The sequence below is a fragment of the Oryctolagus cuniculus genome, chromosome 16 (assembly GCF_964237555.1).
Source record: "Oryctolagus cuniculus chromosome 16, mOryCun1.1, whole genome shotgun sequence".
Classification (NCBI taxonomy): Eukaryota; Metazoa; Chordata; class Mammalia; order Lagomorpha; family Leporidae; genus Oryctolagus; species Oryctolagus cuniculus.
This window is the reverse complement of record NC_091447.1, coordinates 61,293,753-61,315,878: the sequence shown is the minus strand read 5'-3', so window position 1 is coordinate 61,315,878 and position 22,126 is coordinate 61,293,753. Positions and strand designations below refer to the sequence as shown.

At 48.9% G+C, this 22,126-nt stretch overlaps 1 protein-coding gene across 1 annotated transcript; it reads right to left on the bottom strand.

Annotated features, from left to right (window-relative positions):
* Positions 1-927: 927 nt before the first annotated feature.
* On the bottom strand, positions 928-21,756 carry LOC100348038 (cytochrome P450 4F2). The gene is made up of 12 exons (XM_002722795.5): positions 21,309-21,756; positions 13,427-13,571; positions 10,788-10,841; positions 10,569-10,696; positions 7,110-7,231; positions 6,073-6,343; positions 5,051-5,117; positions 4,741-4,870; positions 2,266-2,399; positions 2,101-2,165; positions 1,842-1,924; positions 928-1,188 (listed from the first exon to the last, which is right to left on the bottom strand). The coding sequence occupies exons 1-12, from the start codon at positions 21,510-21,512 to the stop codon at positions 1,011-1,013; spliced, it is 1,581 nt and encodes a 526-aa protein (XP_002722841.2). The 5' UTR covers positions 21,513-21,756; the 3' UTR covers positions 928-1,010.
* Between the last annotated feature and the right edge of the window lie 370 nt (positions 21,757-22,126).

Sequence of the window (22,126 nt, the reverse complement as noted above, 5' to 3'; positions counted from 1 at the left end):
GCCCTCTACACACACTGCCCGGTGGGGCAAGGACTGATTCAACCAACACCCAGGGTACACGTTTGCCCTTGAGTTCCAGGGCACAGAGACAACAGTCTTGAAAGAGGACTTGGGTCTGCAGGAGCCAGGCTTCCTGAGAGAGGATGGAGCAGTGGCCTCCTTTACGGGGCACTTTCCATGCACCAAGCACAGTGCTCAGTCCCTCACACAGAGCCCCAGGGACAACCCTAGGGCAACAGGTGTGGCTGTCGTGCCCATTCGACCGCTGGGGAGATGGAAGCAGGGAGGATTAACTTCTCCAAGTCTCGCTGTAGCATCAAGCCCGGGGCCCAGGCCCCAAACCCGTGGGGGTGATTTTTGGTCTGGCTTTGAATCTCAAGAGTCCAAGGCTATGGCCCTGCCCCCACCCGCCCCAAGATGGGCACCTGGGATGAGAGGGAAGGAGAAGGCTGGGAGTGAAATGGGGGAAGGAGGAGCCCACTGTGGCGCACGCTGGGGCTTCAGCCAGTATCTGTCAGCCAGGCATCCTGGGCAGCATCAGGGAGGCCAAAAAAGGGTTGGGGGTCCAGACTGGAGCAGTGGCCAGGGACACACATGCTGGCAAGAGCAGGGACGCAACTAGAATCCCCGAGGCTCCTGGGGTGGAAGCTGCAGGCACTTCCTGCCCTGGGCAGTGGGCAGGCCAAGGACCTCTGTCTTGGGGGCACTCCTAGGGGTCCAGCACGACCCTATATGGGTCTGTCCTCAACTGCAGTCCCTTTCCTGTTTCCTGTCGTGGGATGTGGTCCACGCTTCGGCTGGAGAAGAGCCCACTGCCGGTATGGGGGCCCTGTCCCCAGCCAGAGACACACACCAGCCCACCCTGCACCCTCCACGCCCATCCTGGGTCCCTGCAGCGTCCCCTGCTGGCTCCTCGCAAGGCTCAGGCAGAGGAGAGAGCACAGTTTATTCCTGGGATTGTGCAAAGCTGGATGCGTGGGCTCAGGTGGGGCCCAGGCCGGCCGCGGTGGTCACTGCGCGCCTGCACTCAGCGGCTCCACCCGCAGCCAGAGGCCGCCCTCGGCGCGCAGGATCAGCTCCGGCTTCCTGCGCGGCTCGGCGCGGTCGGGCAGGACGCGGAAGCGCAGCAGGGTGAGCGCCAGCGCCACCTTCATCTCGGCCATGGCGAACGACTGTCCGATGCAGTTCCTGCGGGCGAGGCTGGGCTGAGACTGCGCCCGGGTCCGCGGCCTGGGACCCTCCCCACCTGCCGGGTCTGGGGGACACAGGAGGGGGCTACCCGTGCCTGGGACCCCCTGTGGGCTTGTGCATCCCCTGACCCAGCGCCCAGCTCAGATCAGTGGACCACGAGGATGTGCTGACTGCGTGCAGAACTCTCTTCTGGGAACCTGACCCTGAGGGGTCCCTGGGGCAGAGAGGGGGCACCCCTTGTCTGGGACCCCCTGTGCGTTTCCATATCCCCCCGCCTGTCCCGGACTCCAGCCCCCAACTCGGACCAGTAGTCGGGGACCGAGGTTCTGCTGCTGTCCGACCAGCACCTGGCCCATCGCTCCTGCACCTGGTGCAGGATCTTGCTGGGACCCCCGGGGGCTTTCCTATCTTCCCACCCTCGCCCAGACCCAGGCCCCAACCCAGGCCTGCACACCAGACAGGGGCTCTGCGTCTCCTATGGGCCTTCTTGGACCAGCTCTGCTGCATTCCTCGCCCCCGACCTCCCAAGGAAGGGAGGGAAGAAACCCAGACTCAGGCCTCAGCAACGCCCCCTCCTCACTTCCTCCCCCGCTCTCATGCCCAGACCCTGCCCCGTCACTCAGCCCGGCTTGGACACCCACCGCCCTCACCTGGGCCCAGCTGAGAAGGGGATGAACGCCAGCGGCGACCTGTCCTTGATCTTCTCTGGCTCGAAGCGGGAGGGGTCATAGACCTGGAGGCCAGGAGGGGACAGGGATGCTGGGCGGGGTCTCCCAGCACAGTCGGGTCTGGAGACACAGGCGTGTGTGCGTGCGTGGTGGGGGAAGCTGGTGTCTCACTGACCCATGCCCTGCCCCCTCCTCCCTCTGGGACCCCCGGTATGGGCAAGGGTGGAGGTGGGGAGGGCACCTCGGGGTCCGGCCACACGGCTGGGTTGTGATGGGTCCCGAAAATGCTGATAACACAGATGACGCCTGTGGGAGAGGGGACAGGGCAGTGAGGACAAGGTCCCCGTGTCTGGTGGACCCCCTTCCTGCCCTGCCCCGGAGGCGCCCCCTACTGGTGTGCGGGCACCTTTGGGGATGACCCGGCCGTCGGGGAGTGCCACGTCCTGGGTGCAGCAGCGAGAGATGACCGTGACCGCGGGGTGCAGCCGCAGGCTTTCCTTGATGCACATGGTGAGGAAGGGCAGCTGGGCCAGGTCGTCCCTGAGGAAGACACAGACATTGTCCAGGGAGCAGCACAGAGCCCACTGCCCACCTGGTACCCGCTGAGAGCTTTCTCCCTACAACGAAATAAACTTGGATGGCCCAGACATCTGAGCTGAGACAAGCAGAATAGATAATGAGAAAAGCAGAAAAGGAGGGAAATACCAGAGAAAATAAAGCCAGTCATTTTTGGAAGATATTTTTCACAAAGTCAAGCACAAACACACAGAAATGATGAATGCGATATGAGGTATTTCATCTGATCATTATGCTTTGTTACTTATATTGCAATGTCCCACGGTACCCCATAAATATGTATAGTCATTGTGTCAACACAATGATGTCTAAAGTAGAAATTAAAATGACCTGTAAGAAAAGGTAGCACATTTGCTTAAAAATGATGCTGAAGATGGTCAGGTAGACATAGATAAAATGATGATTGACAAGGAGTTGGTTAGGCAGATAGATGAAAGTTGGTAGACAGGATATGTAGATAGATAGACCTATAAAAAGATAGCTGGATTAGATAGATATGTTGATAGGCTGTTAGATACACAGCCAAGCAGAGAGACAGATGATATGTTCTTATATATATTTATACTGCAGTGCTGGTATCCCATACAGGTGCCAGTTCAAGTCCCTGCTGCTCCACTTCTGATCCAGCTTCCTGCTAATGTGCCTGGGAAAGCAGTGGAAGATGGCCCAAATCCTTGGGCCCCTGCACCTACATGAGAGAGCCGGATGAAGCTCCTGGCTCCTGGCTTTTGCTTGGCCCAACCCTGCCTGTTATGACCATTTGGAGAGGGAACCAGTGGATGGAAGATCTCTCTCTGTCCCTCCCTCTCTCTGTGTAACTCGGACTTTCAAAAATAAATTATAAACATTTAAAGAGTAGTTTTCAAAATTTCTCAGAGGATACAACTCAAATGTTTTCACATATAATGAGTACCTGAGATGGCGAATACATCCATTTGTTAGATTTAATCATTCCACATCATGTGTATATCTTAACTTCATGTTGTATCCCATAAATATATATAATTTAAAGTTGCCAATTACAAATAAGGGACAAAGTTAAAAAATATCCATTTTGCAAAACAAATATTTTGAGGAAAAGAAAAGATCTCAGTGATATATTGCTAATATGCAGGCTTGTGTCTATTTCATCAACACATTCAGATTTGCATAGAAAATGGGGTTGTTGTTCAGAAAGTGTTAGTGTAAGAATAACCATTTTCTGTAGAGACAGAAATCATTGACAATGAGGTTTAAGAAGGCAAGTCATTTGTTATCATAAACACTCATTTTAAAAAACCAAGTGCATGAGGTTGCTCCAGATTTTGGTTTTGAAAGGATAAAACTGCTTCTCCACCTCACAGGGCAGATGTCCTGAGTAAGGGCTAGTGTGGGAGGGCAGATGCGTGTGCCATGCCATCCCTTCTCCACATCCACCCTCTGCCAGGCTCAGGTCTCCTCTGTGCCCTTGTCCTCATGCTTCTTCTCTCTGGTATGCCTTCCACAGTAGCCCTGGGAGGATATTTCTGGTACCTAGATCTGACAAATATGTCCTCTGCTCAATCACTTCCCATGGTTCCCTGGGGTGAAGACTGAGGCCATTGGCACTATTTGCCAATTCTGCAACCAGCCTCCACTGTCGTGTCCAGTGTTATCTTCTCATCATGACCCAGCACTCTCCTCCCTGCTTCTTCCTCACTCCTTGGCCCTGGCTTTCTTCTGAGCCACAGCATTGTGCCCACTGAGGCACCCGAATAGGTTCATCGTTCAGGTTCTTGGGTGAGACAACCGTTTTATCTCTAGCCTTGCTTCTCCACTCTCATCCTTATCGCTACTCATGTGGACTGGGCTGGGGCTGGTCCCCATGAGGATGGAAGCTCCTAGAAGACGGACCCCTGGGAGAGGTGCTTCCCAGGTCTCCAGAGCACAGAATACAGCTGGGAAGGCACTGTGGGCTGTGTTTGCCAAGACAGTCTCCTGGACGGATGAAGACGGCCTTCTGTACACGAGATGCAAGGCCCTTCCCACCAGGTGTTCCTGGACAATAGGGCAGGAATTAGGGGGCAGGAAGAAGCACAAATCTTCAGGGAGGGAGGATGTTTGGAGGGGGAATGAAAGTTCAGGAAGGAGGGGAAGGGAGTGGGAGGGAAGCGCATTTAGAACCCAGAGTGTTCTGCCCCACATGCCTGCGGTCTTTCGCCTGCCAGACAGCCAGTGCACCAGGGAGTAACAGCAGAATCAACAAAAAGACCTCCCTCCTGCCCCACTGTGGAGCGCTGACCCAATGAGAGGGGCTTAGGGACAGGCCAGGAGGACCCACACTCACCACTCAATCTCTTTAAGTTCCCGGTCTCTCAGCAGCTCCCGCACCTCCTGCCGGCAGCGCTCTTGGTATTCTGGGTGCTGTGCGAGGTTGTACAGGACCCAAGAGAGACCGCTGGCCGTGGTGTCGTGGCCTGAGGGAAAGCAAGGCGTGCTCGGGTCTCTGGGCTGCTTCAGCACCAGAGCGTGGAAAGCGCCCCTGTGTGGAGGCCTCAAGGAGGATGGGGAGACTATGGCATGATCTAGGACCAACCCATCACGTCCACGGGATGCAGAGACGCCTGCCCCCACTGCAGTCCACATGGGACTCTCACCCTCAAACATGAAGGTATCAGCCTCTGCCCGTATGTCATCATCTGACAAATGCTTTCCATCTTCATCCTGGAATCAACACGAGATGACCACATCACACTAGCTCCTGAGACTAACCTGAGACAATCTTTAAACCCCTGTCATTCACTCAGTGACCCAAGCCCACTGTGTACCCCCAGATCTCTCTCGGTGACCATACAGGACCCCCACCTCTCGGGCCCCCTCCTGAGCTTGCTGGGAAGAATTAATGATCCATGAGTATTTGCATGTTTCTGCATGCTGAAGAGTTTCTGAGAAAAAAATACTGACAATCTGGGATATAGGAGGACTGGGCATTAGTTTGCCTTGAAAGTCTGAGATTAAGTGTTGCTCCAAAGATACTGACTCATATGCCAGGGTGGCAAGTCCACCTGGAGGCATTTTATCTGGAAATCTGTAGATAATCTTTCCACTGGAAAGATTTGTTTATGCTTTAGGACAAAGTATCTCTCTCTCTCTCTCTCTCTCTCTCTCTCTCTCTCACACACACACACACACACACACACACACACACTGAAGAAAGAAAGTGTCAAGGTGCCACCAGACTCATAATACAGAGCCCCATCTGTCGTGCAGGCCCTGCTGCACATACAAATAAAAATGTTGCCTTGTCCTGGGGAAATGTGGGAGGGAGAAGCCAGTGCTATAGTCCCGATGTGGCTGCTGTAAATTCTGTGAGCAAGGAATTAACTGCTCAGATTTGGGGTTTTGGCGCCCCTGTCAGTAGAGGATGGGGATAGATTATGTAGACTTGGACATAGACATTGATTGTGGCAGACTAACTGATGAACTTGCCAAGAGTAAAATTTCAGCCTCTTCCCAGTCTCAGACTTAGCAGCCCCTGATGCCTGCATTCCATAGTCATCTCTTAAATGTTCCCTCCCTTCTCCTAGTACCTTCCAGGGAATGCCAGATCAAGTCCACATGCTTTTAACTGACACTGGGCATAATGCTGCCTTTGACTTGAGATCCTTGGGAAGCCCACCTTGGTCAGCAGGAGCACATCAATGAAGTCCAAAGTCTTGGTCTTGGCCTTGGCCTTGAGGAAGTCGTCAATCTCCAGATTAGGGAGTGTGCGGCGCCGCTCCTGGATGACGGCATCGGTGAAATCATGCACCAGGCGGCAGGCCCTGCGGAAGCGTTGTCCATTGAGGGTGAGGTAGTACAGGAGGTCTGTGTGCAGGAGGATTTGCTGGTGTCTTTTGACTACAAGGGCACTGAGCTCCAAGATGGCAGCAATGTATTCACTGGGCTTCCTGCAGGGTGAGGTCATAAAGAGAGGCAACAAATCAACACATCTGAAGCCTGAGGACTCTCCCAGCAGCCAGCAGCTGCCTCCCATCAGGAGACTGTGTGTCTGCAAGTAGCCCCACAGATCAGCATGAGACTTGCCTCTCCAAATCCACTCCTCCCTCTGCACCCACCCCCTGCCCTATTTCTGTGGTACAGACACCCAGAGCTCAGTATCTAGGGACATTATACTCTTCTTATTTCTCTCTTGCCCCTTCTCTCCTTTTTGAAATTGTCCATGGACATCATCCTGCTCCAACAGACCCAGGGTGGCCCTGTGTATGGCCTCATTGTCTCCAATGTCAATTCCATTACGTGTCTACACGACAGTTCACAAAAGTCAACTGTGACCAAGCCCATCATCTTCACAAATACGTCCAGACTTCTCTGGAAACCTCAGGATAACCCTTCATACTGCCTTGACTGGCTTTGCAATGTTGTTAAGAACTAACTACTGCCTACCCCTTGAACCAAGGTATCTCTTCACCACCTGTTGCTCACACTCTGCTCATCCTGGCCTCCCTGCCTTCACGCAAACGTCTGTCTCAATCTGAAAAGGCCACTATTTTTCTCTCTCTCTCTCTCTCTTTCTCTCTCTCTCTTCCTGTATATCAATGCCTATATCTAACCACCTCCTCCAGGAAGGCTGTCCTGGTTGCCAGTCAGTCCTCTCTCCCCCACCTCCTCCCTTGAGTTCATGAGCCGAGTTCCCATGCTTGGGCAAAGACTCACTCCTGACAATTGCTGTCGAAGCTGAAGACGCATCTCTGCAGACTGTCCAGGGTCATGAGGCTGACATGCTCAAACATGTCCAGACGGGCACTGCCCTCCGAGGCCAGGCGCTGCCACTTAGCCTGGCCAGAGAAGAAGAGAGAGGCAGGGCTGGGTCCTGGTTCTCTAAATCCAACCACCATGTTGGACTCTCCCAAATTCAGCCTCTCTTACTCTGCCCCAGGCACTCAACCCCAGGGAGGACCAACCCTGGTGGGCATGAATGCTGTTACTGTCTAGAGAGGAATACTCTGGACTTGGTCTCAAGAGACCTGGGTCCAAGTCCCAACTCTTCCTGTTGTTCTCTGAGTGCCCTTGGTGAGCTCATTACTCCTCCCTGAGCCATGTCAAGTCTACAGGAACAGCTGAGTTGACCTGTTTGGGTGCCAGATCAATCAAAGTGATGTCAATGATACACATTCCAGAAACCTTTATCAATGGTACATCATTCCAGAAAGTGGTGTCAAAGGTATACCATTCCAGACTCACTAACTGGGTGAGCCAGGGCAAACTCTCTAATGTATCTGACCCCTAGCTGCATCATCCATAATGGGGTACAAATAACCTGTACCTCACAGGGTTCTGAAAATTAAATTAGGCAGAATATAGCATGGAATTGGCACATGTCATCATCTGTAGTATGTGGTGAGTCTTCACTCAATCAATAGTAGCCATCCTCATCTTCATAATGATATGGGGATTTCTTTTTTTTTTAAAAGATTTATTTGTTTGTTTTGAAAGAGTTACAAAGAGAGAGGAAGAGGGATGGAGAGAGAGAGAGAGAGATAAGACGAAGAAGAGAGGAGAGGAGAGGAGATTTTTCATCCACTGGTTTACTTCCCAGATGTCTTTCTGCAATAAAGTCAGGAGCCAGGAACTTCATATGGGTCTCCCTCATGGGTGACAAGGGCCCAAACACTTGGACCATCTTCTGCTGCTTTTTCCCAGGCCATTAGCAGAGAGCTGGATCTGAAGTGGAGTAGCCAGGACATGAACCGGTGCCCATGTGGAATGTCAGTATTACTGGCAATGGATTTATACACTACACTACAATGCCAGGTCCCATCATGGGGGAATTAAGAAAATACCCATATGTTGGGAGAGGTAGTTCTCCAGGGGGCCCTGAGCACCCTTGCTAGGTATGTCAGGTGTTCTAATCCCTCCTTCTCTTAACCTGATCCTTAACCTTTGAAGATAATACTGAGGGGTGAGGTATGACTGCGCCTGTACAAAAGTCAGGAGTCCTTTCACTTGCCATAAAAACAGACTTCCTAGTTTGCACTTCCAATAGCAGGGTATTCAGAAGTGTAAACTAGTACGACTGGTATGGAAGAGTCCTCAGAAATCTGAAACTACATCTACTGTATGACCCAGCCATCCCACCCCTGGGAATTTACCCAGACGAGAAGAAATCAGCATATAAAAGAGTTATCTGTAACCCCATGTTTATAGCAGCTCTATTCACAATAGCTAAGGTATGCAATCAATACAGATGTCCATTAACTGATGACTGGATAAAGAAAATGTGGCATATATACACGACAGAATACTGCTTAGCCATAAAAAATAATGGAATCCTATCTTTTGCAAAAAACAAGCCAAACAAAACCATGAATGCAACTGGAAGCCATTATGTTTACTGAAATAAGCCAGTCCCCAAAAGGCAAATATATGTTTCCTCTGCTATGTGGTAGTTAATATAGAATACAAAAAATGTATAAGAATGAAATTGGCATCTTATGATTTGATTGCTGTTATAGCCCTTCTCTATATTCCTGTACAACAATGGTCTTTCTACTTTTTGCTTGTTGAACATTATGGCTAGTAGTGCATTAAGCTTCTGATTATTGAGGAAACTTGAAGATGGTATTGGAAAATTAAAGAAAAAAGAAAGTAAGGGAGGAAGGAAGGAGGGAGGGATGGAGAGAGGGAGATGGGAAGAGGAGTACCACTACCTTCTTAGAGTTGTGTCTATGAAATACATAACATCTGATCTCTTTATATTAACAAAACTTGATAAAAAACTCGATTTCCTAAGCCTAATTCTCATACTTTGTAATAGACTATACCATATGAACAGGCATCCATTGAATCTCAATTGTGGCACCCACATGTGTTTTGGGTGGCTTGGAGAAAGGTTGCAAGCCAAAAAATTTAGAGACACAATACTGTTTGTTTGGTGAGTTATAAATCCCCTTTCGTCTCTGATCTTGGGGTCCCATGTTTTCTGGCAGAACCCATGAAAACAGTAATGAGCTAAGTTATCAGACTGTTTGTGAGAAAAAAAATCTTAGTCACTTCACAAATCCTTTACCCCAATTCTCTGCTTCTCCCTGTATCCACACCTCTCACAATGGAACTTCTCAGCAACTTCTATTAACAGAGAAAGTCTACATCGCTCCCTCCTGCTTTGATTCTTTGACCAACAAAAGGTGGTGAAAGTGAGGAAATAATAATGCCAACAAAGCAAAGCCTCCTCTCACTCCTCTGAACTATTGTCTCTGCCATGAGAGCTGAAGATGTCCTTTCTCAGAGAGGAAAACACTTGGAAAAAGTCAATGTGACCAAGCTTAGATTGCTCTAAAGCCAGCCGAGCCACAAAAGGTGTGACAACAGAGCCAGGATCACCAGCGTTGTCTCCTGACCCACAACTTATCGTGCACTGTGAGTGATCCTATTCACTTCAGGAGAACCAGCCACATGATCTATGGGCTTATCAGCAGTCACAAACCCTCATTGCTTGAAACCAATGGGTTTTGAATGGCACACAACTCAGAAACAGTCACTATGAAAGCTTGCTCGCCAACATCTTGAGTCTGTTGGAGTTTCTGTGAGACAGTCTTGGAGACTGATGCCTTCTGAGCACCTACTGTGTGCCAGGAACATGATTTCATGAAATCGTCTTGAACACCCTTTTGGTAGTTTTTAAAATGCCTCATTCATTTATTTTAGTGTCAGAAGATAGATAGATAGATATACAGACAGATAAATAGATATAGATGAAACCAGAGATAGAGATGTGAGAGACAGGCGGCAGGAGACAGGGTTCCCATCTACTGGTTCACTCCCTAATGCTTGCAGTGGCTGTGGTTAGGCCAGCACTGAAACTGGGAGTTGGAAACCCAATGCAGGTCTCCCACAAAGGAGAGACAGGAACTCAAGGACTTGAGGTATCAGCTGCTGACTCTTAGGGTGCACACTAGCTGAAAATTGGACCCACGAACTGAGTTAGGATCCAAACCCAAGCACTCTTGTCTTTTAGTTAGGAGTCCCATTACAGTGATGAGCAAACAAGCTCAAAGGGAAAGACACAACAATGGCCTCATAGCTACCCACAGATCAAACAGCTCTGAATGGAAACGTCTGTGGCCACTTTTGCTCCAGAAACTCCATCCAGGGTCCTGGGGTTAAGGCACTCACATGCATAACATTTACACTCTTGTTGAAAATCTTCATGTAGGGCTTCAGGATGTTGAAATGGAAGGCGGGCGTCAGCATGCGACGATGGCGGCTCCACTTGTCACCGGCGCTCAGCAAAAGCCCATCCCCTAGGAGGGCAGCCATGGGCAGAGGACAAGGCCATCACCTCCCCCTGGCCCCCCAAGGGTGGCCTGAACCCTCCCACCTTCAGTTACTCACCCAGCCATGGCTCCAGGAATCTGTATATTACTCTGTCCTTGGGTGCAATGGCAGCTGTTGGGGACAAGGACAATCAGGGGCCATGAGAGGGCAGAGGAGGGACCCTGGATGGGGTATAAGCTGTCAGTCATCAGTGTGCACTTCCCCCCTCCCAACCCAACAAAGCAAGAAGGGTACCAAGGATAGAGAAGGAAAAGAAGGAGGGAAAAATTTAGTGGGAACCAGACCAGGCTTCAAGACGCACAGCAGAGCAAAGGCACATGCTAACATGGCCCATCATACTACATCATGCCTTCACATGGCTCCAACATGGCATACTGTGTTCTGCAACACCTGAGCACAGCACAGCTCTTAAAACATTCTTGCATGGGTGTCACAACTGTGGCATAGTGGTCTAAGCCTCCGCCTGTGGTGCTGGCATTTCATATGAGCACCAATTTGAGTCACGGCTGCTCTTCTTGTGGTCCAGCTCTCTGCTATGTCCTGGGAAAGCAGTAGAAGATGTCTCAAGTGCTTGGGTGCCTGCAACTGCATGGGAGACCCAGAAGAAGCACCTGGCTCCTGGCTTCATATCAGCCAAGCTCTGGCTATTGTGATCACTGGGGGAGTGAACCAGAAGATGGAGGACCTTTCTCTCTCTCTCTCTCTCGCGCGCGCGCACGCTCGCTCTCTTGCTCTCTCCTTTCTCTCTCTGTAGCTCTACTTCTCATATAAATTAATTAAATTAAATATGCATTGAAACTTCTCTCTCTCTCACTGTCCACTCTGCCTGTCAAAAAAAAAAAAAAATCCTTGCATGAACCTAGGATACTGCTTACTCCAAAGCACTCTGAAATCTCCTCACTTGCACCTGGAATATGGTACTTGGCCCCAACATGTCTTAACATGTCCTGACATGATCATAACTTTTACAGCCTTCCTGGACATGGCATAACATGCTCTGACATGGAGCTGTGACCATCTGACATGACTCCAGCGTGCCCCACAAGCAGAACTTAAGTATGTTCCTATTGATATCTTAACTGTGATCCAGGCAAGACCTAGTTGGGCAACAGACATGACTTGAATATACCCTCAGACATACCTCAGACAAGACTCAAAAAAAAGGTGACAGACATTTCACAAAAGAACCTGAGTTACAGATCTCAGATGAGTCCCCGATGTGGACAGGCATGAGTAGTAGGACAAAAAGACAAACTTAAACCACATTACAGACAAGAATCTGCCATGCCTCCAATGCCCTTGGCCATGTTGGGCTCTGGACATGATCATCTACTACATTCCAAAGCTAAGTCCACAACAGGTGAACCAGGTATAACATATGCCAGGTGTAACCAAGGACCCAGGTATAAATGCAAATGTGACAGGATGAGACCATGCATGGCTGTGTCTCTGCCACAGCCCTTCCTGTCTGCACTTGGGTCGCCTGCTCAGACAGAGGCAGCACAGAGACCTTGGCATCAGGCAAGCGGTGGCCACCGTGCTATCTACCTGGAGCAAAGAGCACAGGCTTGATGTGGGCGGGGTGGAAGATGCGGACGACTGCGTGCCAGGGCCCCACCCACCAGCAGCACACATCCCCAAACGTGCGTGCCAGGCCCTGGGTGGACAGGAGGCCTTCCTCCGAGCTCTGAATCTGGAGAAGAACAAAGAGGACCGATGCAGGCTTTTCTAGGCTGCCAGAGAAGGACCTGTGGGCAGGGACCCAGACGGAGCCCTGGAAATTCGACCCAGAGCCCCATCCCCCTCTCTGAGCGCTGAATCCCCTCCTGGGCTCCCTCCCCACGTCCCTGGTGCGGGGCAGCCAGAATTCCACAGTCTCGGGGTTGCAGAAACAGCTGTTCCCCGTTTGGATCCACGAACCTCATCAACCTGGGTTCTCATCCATCTAATTTTCAGAAGCCACAGAGAACAAGGGTCTGTGTAGGATCTCCTCACTTTCTGGTGGACATTGCCCATTCTTTTATCATTGATCTGTGTGCGGTGGAGAGGGCAGAGGGCAATGGGAGGGGGCAGTCTCCTAGAGGAGATTCCTAGGCACTGGAGCAGAGAGGAAATGATCATGCAGGGGACAAACCACTGATCAGGGCAGAAGGATCTGTCCCATCAGAGGTGGCTGTCACAGAAATAGTAGCCCAGAGCCTCCACCTTACTCTGGGCCTGGGCAGAGGCAAGGCTGCTACCATCGCATGCTACCGAGATCCACTGCACCAACATTGCAGCACCTGTTATCACTCCAGAACCAGCTGTGACAGGTCCTCCTCCAGGGAGACTTCAGCCTGGCCCAACAGAGATGTGGCACCTCCTCTGAGCTGCTGCAGCCCGTCTCCCTCTGGCTTACTCCTGGCCACATGTCTCAGTTCTGATCTGTCTCTTCAAAACAGGGCTCAACCTTGGACTGAAGCATCCTGGAAACACAGAGGAGCCCAGCACTCCAGGGCAAGGGGGTCAGATAGCAGTGGAGGAAGAAGACAGTGGTTGGAGGTTGGTGAATGCATGAAACAAAGAGGAAGATAGCTGGGAGAGAAGAGGGGAGGGGGCCAGGGAGCACTGGGGGCTGCCTAGCCACTTGGGGCTGAGGGGGCTGGAAGTGTCTGGATGCACCATGGTGCCCACCACCACCATCACTGCCCGGGTACCTGAGGCGTTCAGGACAGGTCGGACAACGTCAGGGTGGCACAGCATGACGAGAGGCATGATGGGGCCCATCCAGATCAGAAAGCCTTGGGGAAAGGCGGTCACCAGCTGGGTCACTTCCTTCATGCCCTCTTCTGTGGAGTTGACCTGCAAGAAAGGTGGGGCAGTCACCTCCTGGGGTGGTTCATTTCCAGCGTCAACTTGACTGAGCTAAGGGATGCCCAGAGAGCTGATAAGACATGATTTCTGGGTGTGCTCTGAGGATGTTTCCAGAAGAAACATGTGAATGAGCAGCATGTGAGTGGATAGCCTGGGTCAGGAAGGTATCCTGTCTCCAATGAGGGCAGGCATCGTCCAGTCCATTGAGAATACCAAGGCAGAGGTGGAGTGAATTCACTCTCTGTGGGGGGTGGGTCACCACATGCTGTCCTCGGCCACCAGAACTGTGGATTCTTGGGCCTTTGGGATCAACAGCTTACACTAGCAGCCTCCTTGGGTTTTTCTCAGTTTTTGCACTGAGACTGAATTACACCACTGGTTTCCTGGGCCATTGGACTTCTCAGCCTCCATAATCATGCAAACCAATTCCTGTAATAAATCCCCTCTTTGATAAATAATTAGGTAGATAGACATGTTAGAATGATAGAGAGATGAGAGAGATGATGATGGATAGGTATGCATAGATATATAGATGATGGTATGACATATACAAAGATAATAGTCATATAGTTAAAAGTAGAGTGGTCGGCGGGCGCTGCAGCTCAATAGGCTAATCCTCCACCTAGCGGCGCCAGCACACCGGATTCTAGTCCCGGTCGGGGCGCCGGATTCTGTCCAGGTTGCCCCTCTTCCAGGCCATCTCTCTGCTGTGGCCCTGGAAGGCAGTGGAGGATGGCCCAAGTGCTTGGGCCCTGCACCCCATGGGAGACCAGGAGAAGCACCTGGCTCCTGCCTTCGGATCAGCGTGGTGCACCGGCCACAGTGCACCAGCCGTGGTGGCCACTGGAGGGTGAACCAATGCCAAATGGAAGACCTTTCTCTCTCTGTCTCTCTCTCTCACTATCCACTCTGCCTGTCAAAAAAAAAAAAAAAAAAAAAGCAGAGTGGTCGATAGATAATATGTACATAGATATAGGTAGATGAGAGAGATGATGGATAGACATTCATAGATACAATGATACATATGTATCTAGATGATACATATATATAGATACATGTATATAGATGTATATAATAGATATATGTATATAATGATACATGTATACAGATAGATTACAGTTACAGAGATGAAAGAATGACGGATAGGTAGATAACAGATGATAGATACATAGAACAATATATGCACAGATTATGGTTACATATATAAAATGTTGGATAGAGAAGTAGAGAGATATAGACAGAGAGATGATAGATATGGATAGATAGAATGATACATGTAGAATACCATTATATAGATAGAATAATGGAAAGACAGACAAGATATGACAATAATAGTTACATAGATGATACATACATACATGCTAGATGGACAGATGGTAGAATTATGGGTCAATAGCTAACTAGATAGAATAATAGAATGGTGAATGAATGGATAAGTAGATGATAGATAGATTATAGTTGGCCTTCTGCACCACAGGTTTGGTTAAGTGTTTCTTTTTTTAAAAGATTTATTTATTTATTTGAAAGTCAGAGTTACACAGAGAGAGGAGAGGCAGAGAGAGAGAGAGAGAGAGAGAGAGAGAGAGAGGTCCTCCATCCGATGGTTGATTCCCCAATTGGCCGCAATGGCCGGAACTGCGCTGATCCTAAGCCAGGAGCCAGGAGCTTCCTCCAGGTCTTCTACATGGATGCAGGGGCCCAAGGACTTGGGCCATCTTCTACTGCTTTCCCAGGCCATAGCAGAGAGCTGGATCTGAAGTGGAACAGCCGGGTCTCGATCTGGCGCCCATATGGGATGCTGGCACTTCAGGCCAGGGTGTTAACCCACTGCGCCACAGCGCCAGCCCCTTGGTTAAGTGTTGATCCAACACATTTAAAAAATAAACTCAATCTGTACAGTGTAGGTATAGCTTTGTTTCTTCAGTCCAACTATGTACACACCTCACACATTGTTTTAGATACTGAGTCATATGGAGATGATTTAAAGTATATGGGAGAAGGCAAATTTATAGCAATAGGTGCCTATACCAAGAAATTGGAAAGGTACCAAATAAATGAGCTTTCAGCGCACCTCAAGGACCTAGAAAAACTGCAGCAAACCAAACCCAAATCTAGTAGGAGAAGAGAAATAATTAAAACCAGAGAAGAAATTAATAGGATTGAATCCAAAAAAACATTACAAAAAATCAGCCAAGCGAGAAGCTGGTTTTTTGAAAAAATAAACAAAATTGACACCCCATTGGCCCAACTAACTAAAAAAAGAAGAGAAAAGACCCAAATCAATAAAATCAGAGATGAAAAAGGAAACGTAACAACAGACACCACAGAAATAAAAAGAATCATCAGAAATTACTACAAGGACCTGTACGCCAGCAAACAGGAAAACCTATCAGAAATGGATAGATTCCTGGACACATGCAACCTACCTAAATTGAACCATGAAGACATCGAAAACCTAAATAGACCCATAACTGAAACAGAAATTGAAACAGTAATAAAGGCCCTCCCAACAAAGAAAAGCCCAGGACCAGATGGATTCACCGCTGAATTCTACCAGACATTTAAAGAAGAACTAATCCCATTTCTTCTCAAACTATTCAGAACAATCGAAAAAGAGGGAATCCTCCCAAATTCTTTCTATGAAGCCAGCATCACCTTAATCCCTAAGCCAGAGAAAGATGCAGCACTGAAAGAGAATTAAAGACCAATATCCCTGATGAACATAGACGCAAAAATCCTCAATAAAATTCTGGCCAATAGAATACAACAACACATCAGGAAAATCATCCACCCAGACCAAGTGGGATTCACCCCTGGTATGCAGGGATGGTTCAACATTCGCAAATCAATCAATGTGATTCACCACATTAACAGACTGCAGAAGAAAAACCATATGATTATCTCAATTGATGCAGAGAAAGCATTTGATAAAATTCAACACCCTTTCATGATGAAAACTCTAAGCAAATTGGGTATAGAAGGAACATTCCTCAATATAATCAAAGCAATTTATAAAAAACCCACAGCCAGCATCCTATTGAATGGGGAAAAGTTGGAAGCATTTCCACTGAAATCTGGCACCAGGCAGGGATGCCCACTCTCACCACTGCTATTTAACATAGTTCTGGAAGTTTTAGCCAGAGCCATCAGACAAGAAAAAGAAATCAAAGGAATACAAATCAAGAAGGAAGAAGTCAAACTATCCCTCTTTGCAGACGATATGATTCTGTACTTAGAGGATCCAAAGAACTCTACTAAGAGACTATTGGAACTCATAGAGGAGTTTGGCAAAGTGGCAGGATATAAAATCAATGCACAAAAATCAACAGCCTTTGTATACACAAGCAATGCCATGACTGAGAAAGAGCTGCTAAGGTCAATCCCATTCACAATAGCTACAAAAACAATCAAATACCTTGGAATAAACTTAACCAAGGACGTTAAAGATCTCTACGATGAAAATTACAAAACCTTAAAGAAAGAAATAGAAGAGGATACCAAAAAATGGAAAAATCTTCCATGCTCATGGATTGGAAGAATCAACATCATCAAAATGTCCATTCTCCCAAAAGCAATTTATAGATTCAATGCAATCCCAATCAAGATACCAAAGACATTCTTCGCAGATCTAGAAAAAATGATGCTGAAATTCATATGGAGGCACAAGAGACCTCGAATAGCTAAAGCAATCTTGTACAACAAAAACAAAGCCGGAGGCATCACAATACCAGACTTCAGGACATACTACAGGGCAGTTGTAATCAAAACAGCATGGTACTGGTACAGAAACAGATGGATAGACCAATGGAACAGAATTGAAACACCAGAAATCAACCCAAACATCTACAGCCAACTTATATTTGATCAAGGATCTAAAACTAATTCCTGGAGCAAGGACAGTCTATTCAATAAATGGTGCTGGGAAAACTGGATTTCCACGTGCAGAATCATGAAGCAAGACCCCTACCTTACACCTTACACAAAAATCCACTCAACGTGGATTAAAGACCTAAATCTTCGTCCTGACACCATTAAGTTATTAGAGAACATTGGAGAAACCCTTCAAGATATTGGCACAGGCAAAGAATTTCTGGAAAAGACCCGGGAGGCACAGACAGTCAAAGCCAAAATCAACTATTGGGATTGCATCAAATTGAGAAGTTTCTGTACTGCAAAAGAAACAGTCAGGAGAGTGAAGAGACAACCGACAGAATGGGAAAAAATATTTGCAAACTATGCAACAGATAAAGGGTTAATAACCAGAATCTACAAAGAGATCAAGAAACTCCACAAAAACAAAACCAACAACCCACTTAAGAGATGGGCCAAGGACTTCAATAGACATTTTTCAAAAGAGGAAATCCAAATGGCCAACAGGCACATGAAAAAATGTTCAAGGTCACTAGCAATCAGGGAAATGCAAATCAAAACCACAATGAGGTTTCACCTCACCCCGGTTAGAATGGCTCACATACAGAAATCTACCAACAACAGATGCTGGCGAGGATGTGGGGAAAAAGGGACACTAACCCACTGTTGGTGGGAATGCAAACTGGTGAAGCCACTATGGAAGTCAGTCTGGAGATTCCTCAGAAACCTGAAGATAACCCTACCATTCGACCCAGCCATCCCGCTCCTTGGAATTTACCCCAAGGAGTTTAAATTGATAAACAAAAAAGCGGTCTGCACCCTAATGTTTATTGCAGCACAATTCACAATAGCCAAGACCTGGAACCAACCTAAATGCCCATCAACGGTAGACTGGATAAAGAAATTATGGGATATGTATTCTTTAGAGTACTATACCGCAGTAAGAAACAACGAAATCCAGTCATTTGCAACAAAATGGAGGAATCTGGAACACATCATGCTGAGTGAAGTAAGCCAGTCCCAAAGGGACAAATACCATATGTTCTCCCTGATCGGTGACAACTGACTCAACACCAAAAAGGAAACCTCCTGAAGTGAAATGGACACTATGAGAAATGGTGACTTGATCAGCATAGCTCTGACTGCTAATGGACAACTTAATACATTATCCCTCATAGTATTTTTTTTTTGTCTGTTCTACTTAATATGACTGGTTTAATTCTGTAATTATCACACAGTTATTCTTAAGTGTTGAAAATTAACCGAAATGTGATCCCTGTTAAACATAAGAGTGGGAATAAGAGAGGGAAGAGATGTATAATTTGGGACATGCTCGGGCTGACTTGCCCCAATTGGTAGAGTTGGAAACATACCAGGGGATTCCAATTCAATCCCATCAAGGTGGCATGTGCCAATGCCATCTCACTACTCCAAGTGATCAATTTCAGTTCACAATTGATCATAATGAAAGGACTAAGAGTCAAAGGGAGCACATAAACAAGTCTAGTATCTGCTAACACCAACCGATAGAATAAATAAAGGGGAGAGTGATCCAACATGGGAAGTGAGATACTCAGCAGACTCATAGAATGGCGGATGTCCTAAATAGCACTCTGGCCTCAGAATCAGCCCTAAAGGCACTCGGATCTGGCTGAAAAGCCCATGAGAGTATTTCAGGCATGGAAAGCCAAGACACTCTGGCAAAAAGATCTCTGTGAGTGAGATCCCAGTGGAAAGAACAGGTCTTCAAAGAGGGAGGTGCCTTTCTCTGAAGGGAGGAGAGAACCTCCACTTTGACTATGACCGTGTCTAAACAAGATAAGAGTCGGAGAACTCAAGGGGCTTCCATAGCCTTGGAAACTCATAACTGGTGCATAGGGAGATTACTGATGCCATAAACAGGAGTGTCAATTTGTAAAGTCAACAACAGGAGTCACTGTGCACTTACTCCTCATGTAGGATCTCGGTCCTTAACGTGCTGTACACTGAGGCTTAATGCTATAACGAGTACTCAAACAGTATATTTCACTTTGTGTTTCTATGGGGGTGCAAACGACTGAAATCTTTACTTAATGTACACTAAACTGATCTTCTGTAAAAAAAAAAAAAAAAAAAAAAGAAAGAAAGAAATTTTCAATTCCCAACTTGACTCTCACTGGGATTGAACATGACAATAGGTCTGATCTGATTTCATCATCATTTAAAAAAAATCATCTATTATTTTTCACTTTATGTTTCTGTGTGGGAGCAAACTGTTGAAATACTTACTTAAGGTATACTAAGCTGATCTTCTGTATATTAAGATAATCGAAAATGAGTCTTGATGTGAATGGAAGGGGAGAGGTAGTGGGAAAGGGGAGGGTTGTTGGTGGGAGGGACGGTATGGGGGGGGAAGCCATTGTAACCCATGAGTCGTACTTTGGAAATTTATATTCATTAAATAAAAGATAAAAAAAAATAAAGTATATGGGAGAGTTATGTGGGCTCTAGGCGAACATTATGCAACTTTATTAAAGGGAGTTGAGCATCCATGGATTTGGGTCGGGGGCAGGCGGGTCTGGAATGACCCTGATGGACACCACAGCGATGGGTATCCATCATGCTATGTATGCTATCAAAGCCTGATGCTCCCTCCAGAAGGAAGCACGGCAGGTATCTCTGCAGGACCCAGAAGTGGCACAGCCTCTGCACCGTGCAGCAGGTCTGGATTCTGCAGGAAGTGGTAGTGGGGGACCACTGCTTCTCCCCGCCCCTTCCCTCTGGGACCCTCTCTAAATCAGAAGGGAGCATCCCCGGTCAGAGGGAGCAGCATGCTCTCTGTCCACAGGGAGGCCATCCTTGGCTCAAGAGGATGGGTTTACTCATCCTGGGATTGGTTCCCGCTCAGGTGCAGCCACAAAGGGAGGGTCCACATGGGAACAGTTTCTGGGGACATCAGTATGGCCACAAGCTTTGTCTCTAAGTCTGCTTCCACATCCTCTCATGTGCTGCCCAGTCCACACGGCCTGCAGTCTCTCCACGGAGGAGGGTCTGCACACTGGGAACCCTCCAGCCTTGGCAGACCCCATGGAGAGCACAAGTGAGCCCTGACTGTCCTTGAGAACTGGGGCTCCCACATGTGGGCACCTTCTGCTCCCCAGGGTCTGCGCTGTGTGCATCCTGTGCACCCTCTCGCTGAACCTCTGCACACACCCATGGTGCTGCCACCCACAAGTGAGACAGCTGAGGCCACACTGCCCAAAGGGGAGAGTGGGCCTGAGCCACAAGAGGGACCAAGGATTCTCAAAGGGGAAGTCGGAGGCCAGTGTTCATGCAGTTGGGCAACAGGGCCCCAGGGTGCATCTTAAGGAGGAAGAGTGAGATGACAGGAAGTGGCCAGAGAAGGGAGGCACTGAGAGACACCCACACCTCTGCCCTGGTCCAGCTGTGCCCCGTGTGTGTGGACCTGGGGGCATCACAGCTCATCCCTGTGGTACCACAGCAGCCAGACCTGGGCAGGCACGAGGAAATGGGCCAGATGTGAAGCTGACCCTGGATGGTCCCATCAGGAGGCCCCCAGTCCAGCATGGAGAATGCGGGGAGGCCAGGGGTCTCCCCGCTATGCAGCCCACCCTGGAATCCCTTGGCAGTTCCCTCTAGGTGGGGAAGGCAGGCAGGAAAGAGATATAAAGCCAATGAGGGTGGGAGAACAGGGTGTTTAAAGGCTTGAGAGGAGTGGCTGAGTGGCCTCGCTCACTGCCCTGCTGTCCTAGACCCCAGCTCCCTCCTGACTCCCAGCTCCCAGAGCCCCACCCCTAGCCCCTTAGGGGGTCCATTCACCCGGATACCCCAGCCCCTGTCTGTGGCCACACTTACCAGGTGCAGATGCCCCAAGAACCAGTTCCATCTGGGAGGTTCTGGAAAACTTCGGAGGGTTCGAGACATTTTATGGAAAGCGTGAGTCCAGGTCAGGATGCGGGCCAGGAGCCAGGAGGCACCAACAAGCAGCAGGAGCAGCCATGGGGAGACTGCCTCAAGCCCCAGCCCCAGCCCCAGCCAGGACTGGCTCAGCTGCAGCATCCCGCAGGCAGTGGGAAAGAGAACAAGGGGGCTCAGGGCAGTGGAGAGGCAGGAAGTAGGGTAGGGCGGGCTCTGGGCTGGGGATCCAGCCAATCCAGGCAAAGAGACAGAGAGAGTGGAGATGGTGTGTGTGTGTGTGTGTGTGTGTGTGTACCAGCTTGCCCCAAACAGCCTCCTCTCCCAACCACCCTGGATTGCTTTTGGCCAGCTGCTCTAGGGAAATCTGTGGGATGAGGCCAATCTGGACAGGGCTGGGCTGGAACTTCCAATCCCCACAGGTGTGGCTGCCTCCTCCCAGCCTGGGCAGCCAGCCAAGAGGGCGGGGGCAAGGCCATCTGGGTGACAGGAACCAACTCCGTCCACAGAGCGCTTGGCAAGAGCTCTGTGGAACGCCTTCTGATCCAAGCAAGGGGCAAAGGTGACTCTGGGCTGACAAGTTCACAACAACTCCCTCCCCTTCCCAGGCCAGAGTACAACAGGAGAAAAAAAACATTGGAAATTGAGACTGGGAACACAGCCAGGTTTAGCCTTAGCTCAGAACAGCTCGAGCTCTTTGATCACTGGGGGCTGGAGGACATTGGACTGTTGTATCAGAACACAGGAGGCTCAGAGAT